The sequence below is a fragment of the Trachypithecus francoisi genome, unplaced genomic scaffold (assembly GCF_009764315.1).
Source record: "Trachypithecus francoisi isolate TF-2019V2 unplaced genomic scaffold, Tfra_2.0 Lachesis_group10, whole genome shotgun sequence".
Taxonomy (NCBI): domain Eukaryota; kingdom Metazoa; phylum Chordata; class Mammalia; order Primates; family Cercopithecidae; genus Trachypithecus; species Trachypithecus francoisi.
Genome location: NW_022681455.1, coordinates 25,199,241 through 25,219,121, shown reverse-complemented (window position 1 = coordinate 25,219,121; position 19,881 = coordinate 25,199,241). Strand labels below are relative to the sequence as shown.

Sequence of the window (19,881 nt, the reverse complement as noted above, 5' to 3'; positions counted from 1 at the left end):
TCCCAGCTACTCAGGAGGCTGAGGCAGGAGAATGGCTTGAACCTGGGAGGTGGAGGTTGCAGTGAGCTGAGATCGAGCCATTGTGCTCCAGCCTGGGTAGCAGTGCGAGACTCCATCTCAAAAATAAATAAATAAAAGTAAATTGTTCCGCCTTCATATTTTTTAGCTTGATAGAATTTGTGAAATGCTTCTTATCCAAAAATTTTTCTGCTTACTTGTTACCTTAAGCTGTTACAGGATATAGCAAAGTCAGGCATCAATCTAAACTTTTTTTCTTCTTGCTATAAGAAACATTTTAACAACAGAAATATCACAGATTTTACAAATGTTATACATCGATATTAAATATGTCTAATTTGATTAATCTCATTGTATGTCATCAGAAGTATTAGGGAAGAGTGTGTGTGTGTGTGTGTGTGTGTGTGTGTGTGTGTGTGTGTGTGTGTTTTAAATATGTAACAGCTGCTATGTGTGGACTGCCCGGACACAAACTGAATGTTTTCCCCTTGGAGGCAAATGTGAATCAGAATAAAGCATTCAAAGCCTCTAAGCTCTGGTGCTGATCTTTTAAAATTGTGGACACCAGAGAGTGTGAGGCTAGAAGCCCAAATCTGCCCTGTCCTGTCTAGCTGGGTGAACCAGGACACTCTTAACATCCCTGCTAATCATGGGAAACAAGATCACTCTTGCCACCCTCCCCAGTACACAGGTTTATTTTAAGAATAAAATTAGATAATCAATGCAAGAGATTTTTTAAAATGTAGGTGCCTATCATGATATAACTTCATACAGTTCAACAAGGAGGTTTAAACAAAGCGTGAGAGGCAGAACTAAGCTATTCCTCTAAATATTCAAACACCCTTTTTAACTTTTGTCCAGAGTAGAACATCATGTCTCTCTTCTTGGCAGCTTTCCTTTTTCCTTTTATTCAAGTAGCAATTGATCTGAGGCCAGGAAAAAAGCCTTGACAGATTATTTCTTAATGGTATTGCTTTTGGGAAACCACAAATATAGAGGACAGTTTAATCCCAGAAAATTTGGCAGATCACCCTGTCAACAGAGCAGGAAAGTGCAACACATTCAAACTGAGGGTATGTTTCAAAGACTTCTGGGTGAAACGACTTCATAAGTGGTTCATTAGGCTTAAGAAGCAGAGAAAGAACTTTGAAACAATTTGTTTGCATTTCCTTTTAACTCTAGGCAATTTGGTGACCAGGCAGAATTAAGTAATTTTTGAAAGGTGTCTCTATTTTTCAAGATAGGCAAGTGAAAGACTGTTTTCAGGGGTTGGTGCTGGGGCCTGATGCAAACCATGTTGACTTGACCTGTGGTTTGTGCACAGAAAAAGAATAGCTAATGTTTTGCCCACCTTCAGTAGTTACAGGTCAGTTCACCCAGAAGCCAGGGGCCATCTCAGTGAAGCGCTCACTGAAGACACAGGAGTTGGGACCAGTGTGGCAGGAAGTCCTCTCCCACTGACCACAGGCAACGAGAGCCTGGACATCACCATCATCAGGCACCTCCAGTACTGCACCCAACTCGTGCAGGTAGGATCAGCGATGAATTTGTGTTTGAGATGCCAGGTGATTTACATACCAGGAAGTGTGCTTTCATTTTTTAGTGTTGCCAGGGAAATGAGAATTCAGGAATAAGAGAACAGTCTTGCTCTGGTTTGAGCCAAGTCAAAAACTCTGACTTGTAGAGGTTGGGCCTGCCCAACCCTCTACAACCTTGGGTTTTTCATCTTTGAACCTAACTCTCCAGACCTTAACAGTAGTAGGTGGAATGTGGTTAGCTCTCACTGTTGTCTCATTTGGTAGTAAATGAGAATAATGTGATTAAGGGGGTGGCGAGGGGGAAAGCATTTGTATTCCACCATCTGCAATGGAGTTTGAAAGCCAGTAGTGCTGAATATATATTAATGTGAATGTCAAATGAATTACTTTTTCACCACCTGGAGAGCTAAAAGAAAGTGTTAAAGAATCTAACCACAGTCTCCTGGATCTTGAATAAGTACTTCTTATTAGCAATGCTAAGAGATATTTCTCTAGGCCATCATCATCACCATTTAGCTCTCATTCTGGGACACCACAGAGCTGATTTTTCTTCTCATCCCAAGCTGTTTACCACTTAAGGTTTTTCAACAGTGGAGCAAATGTTCTGAAATTCTCTTGTTGCAGGAAGGGTTTCAGCTGTCTTGAACAAAGCATTTTTCCTCAAGCATCTATTTAAGAGCTTTCTCCTTGCCTGGTTGCTTTTCTTCTCCTAATATCATTCTTCTCCCAGCTTGCTTGGATGTATGTGAAACAAGAAGAGAATGCAGAAGCTAATATAATGGTTCCAGACCAGGCACAGTGGCTTATGCCCATAGTCCCAGCACTTTGGGAGGCCAAAGCAGGAAGATTGTTTGAGTCCAGGAGTTTGAGACTAGCCTGGTCAACAGAGTGAAACCTCATCTCTACAAAAGATACAAAAATTAGTCAGGCATGGTGGCACACGCCTGTGGTCCCAGCTACTCAGGAGGCTGAGGAGGGAGGATTGCTTGAGCCTGGGAGGCAGAGGTTGCAGTGAGCTGTGAAGGCGCCACTGCACTCCAGCCTGGGTAAAAATGGTTCTACTCCTTTCTGTGTCTCTCAGAGACCTGTCTCGATCACCTGGTAGGCATACATGCAGAATACAGACCTGTACTACCATGCTGAATTGTCTAAGGTATTTGGACTCTAAAACAAATGGGATTTGCAAACCCAGCACTTTGAGAGGCTGAGGCCTCATTTTAAAAAAAAGAAAAAAAGAAAAAAAAGTGTAAGGGGATCAGCCAAGCAGGAAGGGTGCAGAAAGAGGAGGAATTGTTGCAACCCAAAAGCACAGAACCTGTTGGAAGACAAGAGTCAGGGTGAGGAGCCAGGGGTCCCTTGGGAGCCCAGCAGAGGGGCAGTGTTGCCTCCTTGGTAACACACATGTAAGGAGAATATGCTTCTCCACCATAGATGAAGAGCATCAGAGAAGCCTCAGACAACTGTGTGCTGTGGAAGACTGGTTGGCAATTATAACTCCTGCCACTTGGTTAGCCAACACTTAGTTGAACTCTTCTGTTGAGTTTCAAGGTCAAAAACCACAAAGGTCTCACAAACCATGAGATTGACAACCAATCTGGTAGAATGTGCAATTTTTTTTTCTGATCAAAATAGACAGGGATTTTTATTTATGTATAACTGTTTTCTACTCACCAACCATTTGAACGAGACAGCTCTTTGTCCTTGCTGACCTTGATACTACACCAAGCAAACCACTTGTTTCTCTTTCAGTGAAAAATAGCTGTTTTGTGAGACATAAAAGAATTCTTGTCTATGAAAGAGTGACTGTTTCCTTGCAAAGACTAATTGGCATGTTTTTAGTGTAAGCAGTCAATGAAGTGTTTCTCTCAGTAGTAAGGCCGTGATTATAATAATTCAACCTTTCTGTGGGGATGAGCAATGGTACAAAAACAGAAGAGGTGGATATAAAGATGTAGATTGAAGGAGTGAGGATTAGAAACTTAACTTCTCACTTGCATTGATTCGTGTGTGAGCTTACTTATTTGTTAGGTATATAATCACAGAGAGATAAAGATGTGCATTTTCTAAGAATCATAATCACTACAATTATTTTCAAAATAAAGCAGTTCATTGCTATTGTATTTACTCACAAGAAAGGTGTTAGTACATAATTGCTGCACTAGACTTTTTTTTTTTTTTTTTTGAGACAGAGTCTTACTCTGTCACCCAGGCTGGAGTGCAGTGGCACAATCTTGACTCACTGCAGCCTCCGCCTCCAGGGTTCAAGCGACTCTCCTGCCTCAGCCTCCTGAATAGCTTAGACTACAAGCCTGCACCACCACGCCTGGCTAATTTTTGTATATTTAGTAGAGGTGGGGTTTCGCCATGTTGGCCAGGATGGTCTCAATCTCCTGACCTCATGATCTGCCTGCCTCAGCCTCCCAAAGTGCTGGGTTTGAAAATCCTATTTGTTTTAGAGTCTCAATACTTTAAACAATGCAGCATAGTAGTACAGGTCTGTGTTCTGCATCTATGCCTACCAGGTGATCGAGACAAGTCTCTGAGAGACACAGAAAGCAATAGAACCATTGGGCAGCAAGTGACTTATATTCTTTCCTCTCTTAGGCCTTCTCATTCCTGTGAACTGCACACAAATGAACCCACTTACAACTTAGGTGACCTTGGGCAGGTTGCTTAATCTCTCTGTGCCTCAATTTTCTCATCAGTAAAATGGGGATATCAATAGGACCCGCCTCATTGGCTTGTTATGAGAAATAACATAAGCTAACACTTATACAGGACTCAGACCAGTGCCTGGCACATAGTAAGCACTCATTTGTTATCAAGAGACAGCTCTGATTGTAATTATCATTATCATTTAACCTGCCCTTAACTTTCAACTTGAACACACACACACAAAAATAAAACCATGCTGTGAAAAATTACTGCATTTGTAAGACAAATCTATTTCTGCTTACACACCAAGACACAGCCTAAACTGCCCCTCGTGTTTCAAAGGGGAAGATCAGATTCATAGTACATAAAAGGGAAGGCAGCTTTATAATAACGTTGTAGACCTACTACTGAGAAAGTTCCAGAATTTATGCACACATGAAGAAATGCAAAGCAACAAAAACATGCCCGATTTCATCAGATGTTGTAACTGGCATGGAATGAGGATCATTATCAAGCTGGAAGAAAAACATTGCATGAGTTTATTTAGTATCACCACCACATTCAGGAAGGATGAAGCTGGATAGAGAAAGCTCTACTGAAAACAACATAATTGAAACGTGGTTTTGTTTGTTTTACCAGCAAATTGTTTTCTCAAGCAAAATCCCGTTTGTGGCAAGAAGTCTCTTAGAGAAGCTTTCTAGGCAGATCCAAGTGATGGAGAAACTCGCTGCTGTCAGTGATGAGAACATAGGAAATATCAGTTCTGTTGTGGAAGGTAAGTGTCTGCCAGTTACACCGCTATTCATGTAAATGATGACACCACTAGCCCAATCCACTCCCTATGCATGTTCATTGCTTTGTTGGAAAAACAGAAAAGCATTCTTAGGTCACAGGATTGAGAAAGGTCTGCAATGGCCGGGCGCGGTGGCTCAACCCTGTAATCCCAGCACTTTGGGAGGCCGAGACGGGCGGATCACGAGGTCAGGAGATCGAGACCATCCTGGCTAACACGGTGAAACCCCGTCTCTACTAAAAAAATACAAAAAATTAGCCGGGCGAGATGGCGGGCGCCTGTAATCCCAGCTACTGGGGAGGCTGAGGCGAGAGAATGGCGTAAACCCGGGAGGCGGAGCTTGCAGTGAGCTGAGATCCGGCCACTGCACTCCAGCCTGGGCGACAGAGCGAGACTCCGTCTCAACAACAACAAAAAAAAAAAAAAAAGAGAGAGAGAAAGGTCTGCAAACAAATTGGACTCATTAATGTCACATTTCGGCTTTCTGAGTCAAAGCAGCAGACACACAGTTTTTTTCCAGGGGGCCTCCACCTCCAGAAGTCAGATACAGAAACAGAAACAGCACCCACTTCACAGGCAGAGTTTCACAGACTTTCTGCTGGTGCGGTTCCCTTTAGGGACAGATGACTATTGGATGTTCTTGTACCCTGGAGGTGGCTAAGACAACTCATATGGTGACTGTCAAATGGAAGATCCTGCCAGACCCTGCTCGGGAAAGGTACAAATACATGGATGCAAACACCTCCAGGAGAGTTCCTGATTCTAAGAGTTTTAGATGAAGAATTTGACATGGGAAAGATGCCTTTGAATTTGTGTGATCTGGCTATGGGGCACTTTTGTAGAAACCAGAATTTATGTCTTTTTTCATATCAGATATTAAGCAGAAATAGGGTCTTCCAGGTAATCTCTGATTAAACCTAAAACTTCCTCTATCTTATTCTCCCTGTACATTTCTGCCTCCCACATCCATTCCCAGTAGAAGTAGGTGACCTTGGCTGGTCTCTGAGGGGCATGAAGAGGGGCAGGACATTCAGGCTGTGAGTGACTTGTGTCCTCTCCTCTCCCAGCCCCCTCCTCATGATCATGACACATGCAAGTGAAACATTGTTCCTATGCCACCTGGTACCATGCTGTTCAGTCATTTCAGTCAGGAAACCACCTGGGCAGGGTAAAAATTTCCTCCAGCCACCTACCGCTACCTCCCATCCCCTTCAGGAAACTCTCCTCAAGTTTGAGTCCTTGATCCTGTATGATTTCTGCTGTGGAGTTACAGGAAAACCCATGATTGGAATGTTTCTCAAGGGTAGAGCTCCTGTGTTTCCTATCACTCACAGCAAGCAGCCTTGTTTTTGCTCTGTTTTCTTTGTTCCCCAGGCAGGATGAGTTCCTGTAATAACTTCTTTACCCTTTGGGCCATCTGCCAACCACAGAGGAATCTGCTAGTTCCATCTGAAAACTAATCACAGTCTTATGGGGAGAAAAAAGGTCCCTAAAGACCTCCCCCACACACACCCTTGCCCCAACACGTCTTCATCTGCTTCATTTAAAATGTGTTATGGCCAGGCGCGGTGGTTCACGCCTATAATCCCAGCACTTTGGGAGGCCGAGGTGGGTGGTTTGCTTGAGGCCAGAAGTTCGAGACCAGCCTGACCAACATGGTAAAACCCCATCTCTAATAAAAATACAAAAAGTAGCCAGATGTGGTGGTGCATGCCTGTAATCCCAGCTACTTGGGAAGCTGAGGCAAGAGAATCACTTGAACCTAGGAGCGGAAGTTGCAGTGAGCCAAGATCATGCCATTGCACTCCAGCCTGGGTAACAGAGCAAGACTCTGTCTCAAAAAGATAAAATAAAATAAAATGTGTTATGAGATGAGGGGTTGCTCTTCTTTTCCAGCCATACCAGAATTTCACAAAAAGCTGTCTTTGCTGTCATTCTGGACCAAGTGCTGCAGCCCTACTGGTGTCTACCACAGCCCAGCGGACAGAGTGATTAAGCAACTGGAGGCCAGCTTTGCCAGAACTGTCAACAAAGAATATCCAGGACTTGCAGACCCAGGTACGAGGCAGCAGTAGAGAGAGAATTTCTGTCCTTCAGTGTGAGAGTGGGCTTTGCGGCGGGATCCGGGGGGTTCCTCCTACCACTTGCCTGTGGATGGGAAGCATACAAAAGGCCAGCCCTGAAAAAAGAAGTGTACTGTTCAGGGAAAACATCATCTACTCAGATTTAAGAAAATAAAGATGTTGAACTGTTTTAATTCAGAACATCATCAGTGACATTTAAAGCTATTACATTTTAGCCAGGCACAGTGGCTCACATTGGTAATCCCAGCACTTTGGGAGACCGACACAGGTGGATCACCTGAGGTCAGGAGTTCGAGACCAGCCTGGCCAATGTGACGAAACTCCGTCTCTACTAAAAATACAAAAATTAGCCGGGCATGGTGGCCCACGCCTATAATTCCAGCTACTTGGGAGACTGAGACAGGAGAATCGCTTGAACCCAGGAGGCAGAGGTTGCAGTGAGCTGAGATCACGCCACTGCATTCCAGCCTAGATGACAGAGTGAGACTCCATCTCAATAATAATAAAGCTACTACGTTCTTATGTATTGTTATTTCTATATGTGTACTTCTTTCATTACAATTTCACCAGCTTGAGAGTGTCAAATGGTATGATCACTTTGGAAAAACTGTTTGGCAGTTTCTACTAAAGCTCAATATACCCCCTACCCTTGGATCCAGCACATTCACTCCTAAATATGTAAAGACTAATAAGTGTTATGTTCACAAGAAAGGACATTTATATGAAGGTTCCTACCAGCTTTACTCATAAGAGCCAAAAATTGGAAACAACCTAAATGCCCACAAGAGAATGGATAAAGTGTAATATACTCATAGCACAGAGTATTACACAGCAATTTTTAAAAACAAAATACAGACAAGGTCTCACCCTGTCACCCAGGGGGAATGCAGTGGTGTGATAACAGCTCACTGCAGCCTCCATCTCCTGGGCTCAGGAGATTCTCCTGCCTCTTTCCCTTTTGTACTGGGACTATAGGCAGATGCCAACACGCCTGGCTAACTTTTGTACCTTTAGTAGAGACGGGGTTTCACCCTCTTGCCCAGGCTGGTCTTGAACTCCTGGGCTCAAGCAATCCTCCCTTGGCCTCCCAAAGTGCTGGAATTACAGTTGTGAGCCACTACTCTGCGCCAGCAATATTTTTTTTTCTTTTTTCTTTTTTTGAAATGGAGTCTCGCTCTATTGCCCAGGCCGGAGTGCAATGGTGTGATCTCAGCTAACTGCAACCTTCACCTCCCAGGTTCAAGCGATTCTCCTGCGTCAGCATCCCCAGTAGCTGCGATTACAGGCACATGCCACCATGACCGGCTAATTTTTATATTTTTAGTAGAAACAGCGTTTCACCATGTTGGCCAGGCTGGTCTTGAACTCCTGACCTCAGGTGATCCACCTGCCTCAGCCTCCTAAAGTGCTGGGATTACAGGAGTGAGCCACTGTGTCCAGCCCTGGGCCAGCAATTTTTAAAGAGAATACATTATTGCTATAATCAATAATTTGAATGAATCTCACAGATACTTTGTTGTGTAAAAGGAACAAGACACCCAAAGTACATACCATATAATTACATTTACATGAAGTTCAAGAACAGGTGAAACTAATTTATGTTGATAGAAGTCAGATTGTTAGTTGCTGATTTGTGCCCTTCCCTTCCTTTCTCTTCCCTTCATTTTTCCTTCCTTCTTTCCTTCCTTCCTTCTCTTTTCCTCTCTCACTTGTCTCTTCCTCTTCCTTTTTATCTCTCTTCTACGCACACATATATAATATTTCTTCACATATATGTTATATATAAGGGAAGGGAAGGGTAGCTATGGACTGGGAAGGGGCACAAGGAAACCTTATGGAATGCGGGCCGTCTTCCATATCTTGATCTAAATGGCAGTTACACAGGTGTGCACATGTGCAAAAACCATCCAACTGCTTACTTTACCTACTTCACTCTATCTTCAACCACAATAAAAGACAAGCAACTTATTGAGCCAGATGTGATGGCTCATGCCTTCAATTCCATCTACTTGGGAAGCTGAGGCAGGAGGACTGCTTGAGCCCAGGAGTTTGAGACCAACCTGGGCAACAAAGTGAGACCCTGTCTCTAAAATAAAAATAAAAATAAAAGATATTGAATGAATGAATGGTCATATATCTAAAGCTGCTTTGTGTCTTTCCCTTCCGAATAGTGTTTCGAACCCTGGTGTCCCAAATTCTGGACCGGGCTGAGCCTCTGCTTTCCTCCAGCCTGTCCTCGGAAGTCGTCACTGTTTTCCAGTATTACAGTTACTTCACCAGCCACGGCGTCAGTGACCTGGAGAGTTACCTGAGCCAACTGGCAAGGCAAGGTGGGACATGTTCTTTTGTCACATTGTAGTGTAGTGGTGGCTCAATTTGGCAATATCTCTGGTCTTTGAAATCATGGCTTTTGGCAATGATGGCCTTTTATTTTTCAAGTCCACAGTAGAGGTGCAATTTGCCTTTTAAATGACTTTTGGACTTTTAACATTAGTGAGCCCCTTGTTAAACCAGGGATTCACTAGGAGCAACTCAATTATCTGGCAGAGAGGTACCATTTACGGGAAGTTGGTAAATGATTTAAGCTTTCACTGTAATTTATTTCCTTCAGTAATGTATTTGCCATTAGTCGGATCAATCCTACAGGCAATACTATTTTATATTGCCCTTTTTGGTGAGGCTTTCAATAATAATAGGAAGAAATGGGGTTTTAAAGAAGGCAGGTAGGTAACATGGTGGGAAAGGAAAGGAGGAAAAGGTGGAAAACTAAGTCTAGGGCTACATGTCCAGGGAACAAGGAGAACAGCTGTCAGTGCAGGTGTGCAGCAATGAAGCTGGTTCTTGCCATTCAACGTGGCCCTTCAGAGACTGAAAATAAAAGAACAATCTGAATCAAATGAAAACTCCACTTTGGGAGTGGAGCCAGGTAGTGAGGGGCTGGTTTCTGGTTCCCAGGTTTGTGCTCTATAAATCCACGGAGACTTGACAATGCAGGTTAAAAGGGACGGGAGGAATGAGGTGTGTTCTTTGGAGCTAGGTGAGTCTGGCACGGCACCAGGCAGCAGCAACATGTCTGGCACAAGCCCAGGCTTACCCCTTCTCTCTCCAGAACATCAAATCCTGCAACAACACAGTCAGCACATTGGGTGACATCATAGTGAAGGAAGAAAAATCTTCCTTCACCCAGCACTGTACCAGCACGGAGCATGGGAGAGAGTCTGAGCATAACCCCTGATGAGGCAGACGCCAGCACAGAGGACCAGGAAGACAAAGCATGGGCAGAAAGACCTTGTTTTAGGACCACAAAGTCTTATTTTATAATATAATCTTCATTTCTTGATATTAAATTTGTCCCAACTAAATCAATATCCTGAGAAAACATTTCTATTACTCAGATTATATCAGTGGCAATTTACATCTCCAGCCTCTTATTACATGGTCTGCAAGAAAGCTTATTCATTTACTAACAGAAATGGGAAATAACAATGAAAAAAAAAACCCTTAACCTTTTAAGTGTCTATTTTCTTTCACTATAAAAGGGAAAGCTTCATTATTTAAAAAAAAATATATATATATATATTAAACAGAGAAGTATAAAGAAAGAAATTCCAATTTCTCCTTCTCCTACTTTTTAAATTGAATGTATTTTTCAGTTGAATGTATGTGGGTTTTAGATTCAAAATTGTAATTATGCCTTATAGAGTATTGATCCTGTTTTTTATTTGATATTATGTTCTGTGTTACTAAGTATTCTTTGAAAGCATTTATATTAGATTATGTTAGTTATTAGATTAATAGTTCTGCATTTGAATGTATACTAATGTATTTGATTATATTGTTGAACATTTAGGCTATTTTCTGCTATTTGTTAATTTAGATGTTACAATCCATAATGCTGCCTTGAGGCTTTTTACTAGGGTGTTTATTTACAAAGCAGTGAAATTGATAGAGCATCCACAGCAAGGAAAATAGGAAATTAAAACAAAACAAAACAAAAAATCTAAATAAGTCACATATTTGTCTACTGTGTAAAGAATGTTGTTTTATTCATGGAGCATGAATTTTGGCTTTTATTTTTCCATCTGTACTGACCAGACACATCCTCATCCCAGTGTTTTTGTGACGAACACTTGATCATGCTGGATTTCTGGTTAGGGAGTATAGTATACTCTTTATTCAAGGAACATGGTTAATTTGTCCACATGGGACTCAAAACCTTATTTTTTACTATATTATCTTAATATTCCAACCAACAAAACGGGTTGCTCTGGCCAGGCACGGTGGTTCACACCTGTAATCCCAGCACTTTGGGAGACCAAGGCGGGTGGATCATTTGAGGTCAGGAGTTTGAGACCAGCCTGGCCAACATGGTGAAACCTGTCTCTACTAAAAATACAACAATTAGCTGGGCATGGTGGCATGCACCTGTAATCCCAGCTACTTGGGAGGCTGAGGCAGGAGAATCACTTGAACCCAGGAGGCAGAGGTTGCAGTGAACTGAGATCACACTATTTGCACTGCAGCCTGGGCAACAAGAGCAAGACTCTGTCTCAAAAAAAAAAGAAAGAAAGAAAGAAAAGAAAAGAAAAGAAAAGAAAAAATTAAATAAATAAATAGGTTGCTCCGTCAGGGCCCAGTTGCCTCAGTGAAGACTTGGTTTCTGTACTGGGTTCACCCAGGACTGGGGTTTTGCCAGACAGGTTTGACTAAAAGAGGAGCAATTGAGTCTGCCATACATATATTAGGAAGATTGTAAAAACTGTCTACCTGTATTTTCTTCTGTATATTTTTACATTGGGCTAATTCATCTATAAGTTATTTTTGTAGCCATTATGAGATAGAAACCCACCTTCACTTTTTCCCATGTGCTTTGCCCATCACTGTAATGTAGTTATTTGAATAGTCTGTCCTTTTCTCACCAATCTGAAATACCACCTTTATCTGATGCTAATTTTTCATATGTATTTGAGTTACTATACTCTAGTTTCTTTTTTTTTTTTTTTTTTTTTTTTTTTTGAAGCGGAGTCTCGCTCTGTCGCCCGGACTGGAGTGCAGTGGCCGGATCTCAGCTCACTGCAAGCTCCGCCTCCCGGGTTTACGCCATTCTCCTGCCTCAGCCTCCCGAGTAGCTGGGACTACGGGCGCCCGCCACCTCGCCCGGCTAGTTTTTGTATTTTTAGTAGAGACGGGGTTTCACTGTGTTAGCCAGGATGGTCTCGATCTCCTGACCTCGTGATCCGCCCGTCTCGGCCTCCCAAAGTGCTGGGATTACAGGCTTGAGCCACCGCGCCCGGCCTATACTCTAGTTTCTTATGTAGTTGAGTTCTATTTATATTTGTAACGAGCTCGTTACTTTAGCATGTCAGAACATGAAATCTCCCTCCTTCTTACCCTCTAGTGTCCATGGTTCAGACTCTGCAATCACTGAGAGATGAAAAACTGCTACAGACCATGAGTGACCTTGCTCCCAGCAACCTCCCAGCCCAGCAGGAAGTACTCAGGACTCTGGCTCTGCTATTAACCAGAGAGGACAATGAAGTTAGTGAGGCTGTGACGCTTTACTTGGCAGCAGCCTCTAAAAATCAGCATTTCAGGGAAAAGGTAAGACACTAAACCATGGCCATTGAGCCAGAAGCTGGTTTAATTTTCTATCATTTACTACTAATATTTTAGCATTTATTCTTTTACAAAAATAATTTTTTTTGCTTATTAATAATATGTGCTCCATAAACCAATCAAAACTAAAGAAATATAGTTAAGTACCCCTTAAGCCCAGCCCCCAGAGAAAACTATTAATAACATACTGTCTCTTCTTTCAGATTGTATCTATGTATCTGCTAACATACATAATTTTTAAAATGAGATCACACTATCCTGTTTCATAATGGATTTTTAAATGTAATAAATCATGGTTATTTTCTTTCCTTGATAGAACGTATTGAACTACTTCATTATATTTATGGGTGAATGGCATGTCCATCTATGAATATCCTAGAATTTATTTTCTTACTCTATATTGGTGGGCATTTGTGTAGTGTCCAACTCGAAAAATATTATGGTGAACATATGTGTGTCTATGTGTGTGTATACAGGAATGTCTTATGAGCAGTTTAGGGTCAAGTAATCTAGCTATTGGCTGCAAGAACTGGAGTATTTTAAATTTTAAAAGCCATCACCCTTATTTCCAGGGAAGAGGTAATTTATCTCTCTCTCAGTTTTAATTCAATAGCCATCCAGATGGAACAGGAATCTGTAATTTAAGTACATTGGCTCATACAAGTGGAATTGGTCCCTGGGAGCCCTTTACAATTGATACTGTCATTCTAAAAACTAACTCTCATCAAAATCCAGATCAGATCAGCTCAAGAAAGTTCAACATGGCCTCTCCTTGTCCTTGAAAAGGTCCCATGTTGAACTCAGAGTTTGTTTAACTTGTCTAAGGCATTGCCTAAGCTAATATGTAGTGGAACATTTGTGTACTCACAAGAAGATAATCCATTTTGGTCCAAAAGGGTGAACTCTATGTAGTTCTTTGCTACAGTTATCTTTCAGTGGAATTAGCTCAAAAGGCTGTTCTGTGGGCTGACTATTCTCACCTTCTACCAAAAAAAGAGAAAGAAAATTAAAGAATCGTGAACATGCTGGTAGCAGAATATATATGCATCTGAGTGTGCAGTTTATGGGGAGCGGGACTGTGATACTCTTTAGTCACAGTGAGGGGCCAGTGTTCTAAATGTGCCCTTAGAAATAGCAACAGGGGGCCGGGCACAGTGGCTAACGCCTATAATCCCAACATTTTGGGAGACTGAAGTGGGTAGATTACCTGAGGTCAGGAGTTTGAGATGGGTGGGTGGATTGCCTGAGGTCAGGAGTTTGAGATGGGTGGGTGGATTGCCTGAGGTCAGGACTTTGAGATGGGTGGGTGGATTGCCTGAGGTCAGGACTTTGAGACCAGCCTGGCCAACAAGGGGAAACCCTGTCTCTACTAAAAATAGAAACATTAGCCAGGCCTGGTGGCACGTGCTTATAATCCCAGCTACTCGGGAGGCTGAGGCAGGAGAATCACTTGAACCCAGGAGGTGGAGGCTGCAGTGAGCTGAGATTGTGCCACTGGACTCCAGCTGGGCAACAGAGCGAGACTCCATCTCAAACAATAAAAAAATAAAAAAGAAATAACAACAGGTAAGACATAGCCTTCCTTTGGCTATTCTATATGCATCTTCTACTTTTAGGGAATTAGCCACAGGCTAAATGTTCTCTTTTTATTCCAATTCAGCTCTCATGTTTATTCCCTTAAATTCATATTTCATGACTAAACCTTCATTATGTGAGTACTGTGTCCCTGGTATTATATGGAGGGTTTTGTGGACACTGTAGAAATAAAGGAAAAGTAGTCCTTGCCCTTGAAGAGTTTCCAGTAGTCAGAAAAACAAGAAATAATACCCATGAAGTACGGTGTACTTCCTAAACACCAGGCACCATGCGGCATCACTTAGCTGTCTTATCTCTAACAAGGTGGATGCTATGATCCCACTTTATGGATTAGGAAACTGAGCCTCCAAGGAGTTAAACTTGGCTAAGACTAGTTAAGTAACAGAATTTGGATTACTACCTAGAAATGTTTGACTCCCAAAGCAAACATTGAACCCTTTCCATATTTTCTTATATGGAATGGCAAAAGTGATTACATTAAGTTCTTAAAACTAGATGCAAAGCACTAAAGCTACACAAAAATGCCTCTGTGAGAGTTGGTGTCACTGTAAACCCAGAACCGTGCTTCAAGGATCATAGCTATTGAAACAAGATAAAAGTTGTGTGTGTTGGTTCGTTATTTTATGCTTTTCCCCACACCTAGACAAGTAGGAAATATCTACTGTCCTCCAACTGTACTGTTGCATTTAGATGTGGTTGCTTCTTTAATTATCCAGGACTGGTCAGAGGAGATGCTGGTGGCCTCTGCATGGTGACAGGGGCTTCTTACTTTATAATGTGCCTTCTGTTTGCTTTCTGGAACTGTTACGAATCTGAGCAGCCACCAATTCTTAGGCAACCACTCAAACTAAAGTGAGCAACCTTATGACTCAACAGACACTTAACAATAAATAAATAGGCCGGGGACGGTGGCTCACTCCTGTAATTCCAGCACTTCGGGAGGCCGAGGTGGGTGGATCACCTGAGGCCAGGAGCCCAAGACCAGCCTGGCCAACATGGTGAAACCTCGTCTCTACTACAAATACAAAAAATTAGCTGGGCATGGTGGCAGGCACCTGTAGTCCCAGCTACTAGGGAGACTGAGGCAGGAGAATTGCTTGAACTCAGGAAGTGGAGGTTGCAGTGAGCTGAGATCGCACCATTGCATTCCAGCCTGGGTGACAAAAGCAAAAACTCCATCTCAATAAATAAATAAATAAATAAATACATAAATAAAAATAAATAAATACATAAATAAAGTGAGCAACCTGTTCAGTAACCCCGAAATTAGCAGGGTCAGGTATCATCTCCGAAGTTAACACAGACAGGTTTGCCCTATCACCTAGCATGTTAGCTTGGCACCTAACAAGTAGCTAGTCATCTGTTCATTGGACAAGTGAATTGATATTTTCAGATATATTTACACACATGATTACAATATTTGTGTTCCTGAAATGAGGGAGACAAATATTTCCACCAACATGATCAAACTAAATGAATTATGACTCAGCATTTTGCATAGCCACCATCAATTGGTTTCTGACCTCCAGGGCCAGCCCTTGTTAAAATTATAAAGTAGATGAACTTCAGCACAAGACTCTTCTCTATTTTCTCCTGCCCATTTCTTTCTTTCTTTCTTTCTTCTTTCTTTCTTTCTTTCTTTCTTTCTTTCTTTCTTTCTTTCTTTCTTTCTTTCTTTCTTTCTGTCTCTCTCTCTCTCTCTCTCTCTCTCTCTCTCTCTCTCTCTCTCTCTCCTCTCTCTCTCTCTCTCTGTCTCTCTCTCTCTGTCTCGGGTTTGTTTGGATTGTAATGATGGGGTCCTACTTTGCTACCCAGGCTGGACATGCACCACCCAGGTGGTGCAATCATAGCTTTCTACAGCCTTGAACTCCTGCCATTTCCCTCTTATACTCATATCAAGGGCCTTCAAGGTTCACTATCAAACCCGGGTTTACCCCTTACCAAAACCACATATTCCAAAGACTTAAATGGGTGATGATAACTTCAATTGTCTTTCCTCTCGGGCATGTTTGCATTATAACAATGCTTCAATAGGGATGAAATGCTAAAGATGACCTTGGTGTATATCCACCTCTGGAAATGGGAGCTTTGGAGGGGGTTGATGGCAAGTGGCACTTCAGGGACCTTGTTCCTTTTATACGGGAGGCTAGTCCCTGTGTAGCTGCCCAGCTGTGGATTGAGGGTTATTTCCTCCCCTTTTGCCTGCTCACCCTCAAGTTAGTAGAGGCCAAAAAGCAAGCCAGAGAGAGGTTTTTCAAAAGCCAAAGCCCAGGCTCTAACTATTTAGGTCTAGTATAGTTAAGAGCTAGTTACTGTTACTGCTTTTGTTCTTGCTGTAATAACCTATACTGCGTATCTTTGTCTCCTTTAAGAGTGTTAAACCGGCTGGGCACAGTGGCTCACGCCTGTAATCCCAGCACTTTGGGAGGCCGAGGCGGGCGAATCACCTGAGGTCAGGAGTTTGAGACCAGCCTGACCAATATGGAGAAACCCCGTCTCTACTGAAAATATAAAAAATTAGCTGGGCGTGGTAGAGCATGCCTGTAATCCCAGCTACTCGGGAGGCTGAGGCAGGAGAATCGTTTGAACCCGGCAGGCAGAGGTTGCAGTGAGCTGAGATCGTGCCATTGCCCTCCAGCCTGGGCAACAAGAGCAAAACTCCATCTCAAAAAAGAAAGAGTGTTAAACTGGCCGGGCGCAGTGGCTCACGCCTATAATCCCAGAACTTTGGGAGGCTGAGGAGGGCAGATCATCTGAGGTCAGGAGTTCGAGACCAGCTTGGCCAATATGGTGAAACCCCATCTCTACTAAAAATACAAAAATTAGCTGGGTGTGGTGGCAGGGGCCTGTAATCCTAGCTACTCAGGAGGCTGAGGTGGGCATATGGCTTGAACCCAGGAGGCGGAGGTTGCGGTGAGCTGAGATGGTGCCATTGTACTCCAGCCTGGGCCACCGAAAGAGACTCTCTCAGAAAAAAAAAAGAAAGAAAAAAGTGTTAAACCATATGTCCACACCAAAAAACCTTGTACACAGATGTTCATAGCAGCATTATTCATAATAACCAAAAAGTAGAAACAATCTAAAGGTTCATCAACTGGTGAATAAATAAACTGTGGTCTAGCCATATAATGGAATAGTTTTTGGCCATAAAAAGAAATGCAATATTAATACATCCTTCAACCGAGATGAGCCTTGAAGACACTATGCCGAATGAAAGAACAAGACGTAGAAGGGCACATGTTGTGTGAATTCATTTATATGAAATGTCCAAAGTAGGCAAATCCATAGAGATGGAGAGTAGATTAGTGTTTACCAGGGACTAGAGAGAAAGGGTCTTGGGAATGACTACTAATGGTTACAGGATTTCTTTCTGGGGTAATGAAAATGTTCTGAAATCAGATGATGGGGATGATTTGTGAATATATTAAAAACCACTGAATATACATGCTGAAGTCTAAATATTATGGCATGTAAATTATATTTTCAATTTTTTTAAATGAAGTTGTCCTATAAAACTGAGAAAACAGGGGCCATGTGCAGTGGCTCACGCCTGTAATCCCAGCACTTTGGGAGGCTGAGACAGGTGGATCACGAAGTCAGAAGTTTGAGACCAGTCTGGCCAACACGGTGAAACCTTGTCTCTACTAAAAATACAAAAATTAGCTGGGCATGGTGGTGGGTACCTGTAATCCCAGCTACTGGGGAGGCTGAGGCAGGAGAATGGCTTGAACCCAGGAAGAAGAGGTTACAGTGAGCTGAGATCATGCCACTGCACTCCAGCCTAGGTGACAGAGCAAGACTCGTCTCAAAAAAAAAAAAAAAACTGAGAAGACAGGATGTGTTTACTCCCAGCTATCAGTGACTATAGCAGAACAATGTGGCATTTTATGAGTAGTCATTTCATTAAGTGATCGATGACACTTTCAAGCTGGTTCATCTAGGGTCTCACTAAGGACAGATTATCGTTCCAGATACTAAATGAGTTAAATAAGCAATAAAAAACAAACAAACAAACAAACAAAAAAACCAAGGTCTTCATCCTTAAGGAGCTTCAACATAAATGGTGTCACTATGGTATTTTTATTCTATAAACAAATATATGAATACACAGATATATGTGAGAATAAAAATAATATTATAGCTATACTAATTGAGGGCTTACTTTGTGCCAGGCCTTGTTTTCCATTTTTTACGTGTGTTAATAGCACTGAAGGTTCACAAACCCCTGTCAGTGGGTCTTATTATTACAACCATTTTGCAGATTGGCAGACTGAAGCACGGGAAGTTAAGTAACCTGCCCAAAATTACGTTAGGTAGCTGAAGTACATACTAGAAATATAAATACTTATAAATTTAGAAATATAAATACTTAGAAATACTTAGAAATATAAATACATATAAATAATGACAGTTAATTTAAGAAACAAGGAAAACATTAGTTATAGGAAATCAGAGAGAAAAAAAAACAGAGAATCAGTCACATAATGGTTGATGAAATGGGTCCTGGGCCTTGGACAAATTTGAAAGGTCATCAAAAATGAGGCCCGTCAGAGAGGAGAGGAGAGTATGGGGAATCCTCTGGGGGAGTGCAGGGGGCCTCACAGCCACTGGGTACATTGAGTATGGCAGGAAAAGAGGGCAGTTAGGGAGAGAGTAGGGAGCCACCTGGCTTAGGGTCTTGAAAAGCCCATAGTGAGGAGTTCTAGTTTGATGCTAGGCAAAGAAGAGGGAGGGGAGGGGGGCTGCCCATGCTGACGTAATGCATGCTGGAGGAAGGGGGTCCCTCATTGTTAGGCATGGGGAGCAGAATGCTGTGGTAATGGCCCAGTAGGAAACTGAGACCTCCAACAAGACCTGAGACCATGGAAAAGGGATAAATCTAAGAAATATCATCATATAGCCCAGGCACAGTGGCTCATGCCTGTAATTCCAGCACTTTTGGAGGCTGAGGCAGGAGGATTAATTGGGCCCAGGAGTTCGAGACCAGTCTAGGCAACATGGCGAAACCCCGTTTCTACAAAAAAACATTAAAAAACAATTAAGCCAGGCATGGTGGCACATATCGGTAGTACCAGCTACTTGGGAGGCTGAGGTGGGAGGATCACCTGAGCCCAGGAGGTTAAGGCTGTAGTGAGCCGTGATCACGCCACTGTACTCCAGCCTGGGTGACAGAGCAAGAACCCTGTCTCAAAAAAATAAAACAAATGGCAGAGCAATACCACTATTGATTCAACAGATACCCTTTAGAATAGTGATCTGACTTGAGTTACGCTTTTAAAAATAAAAGTAAACTGGGCGCGGTGGCTCACGTCTGTAATCCCAGCACTTTGGGAGGCCGAGGTGGGTGGATCACCTGAGGTCAGGAGTTCACAACCAGCTTGACCAACATGGTGAAACCCTGTCTTTACTAAAAATACAAAAATTAGCTGGGCATCGTGGCATCCGCCTGTAATCCCAGCTACTAGGGAGGCTGAGGCAGGAGAATCGTTTGAACCCAGGAGGCGGAGGTTGCAGTGAGCCAAGGTTGCGCCATTTCACTCCAGTCTGGGCAACAAGAGTAAAACTCCATCTCAAAACATAA

The 19,881-nt window shown here is 42.5% G+C and overlaps 1 protein-coding gene across 4 annotated transcripts in view; it reads left to right on the top strand.

Annotated features, from left to right (window-relative positions):
* RIPOR2 (RHO family interacting cell polarization regulator 2) overlaps positions 1-19,881 on the top strand; it is a 247,534-nt gene that overhangs the window by 216,189 nt on the left and 11,464 nt on the right. For all 4 annotated transcript variants that reach the window (XM_033216401.1, XM_033216400.1, XM_033216403.1 and 1 more), the window contains exons 15-19: positions 1,379-1,547; positions 4,851-4,986; positions 6,901-7,062; positions 9,260-9,418; positions 12,487-12,689. In XM_033216401.1, the coding sequence (XP_033072292.1) occupies positions 1,379-1,547; positions 4,851-4,986; positions 6,901-7,062; positions 9,260-9,418; positions 12,487-12,689 (829 nt within the window). The remainder of the gene's footprint in view (positions 1-1,378; positions 1,548-4,850; positions 4,987-6,900; positions 7,063-9,259; positions 9,419-12,486; positions 12,690-19,881) is intronic.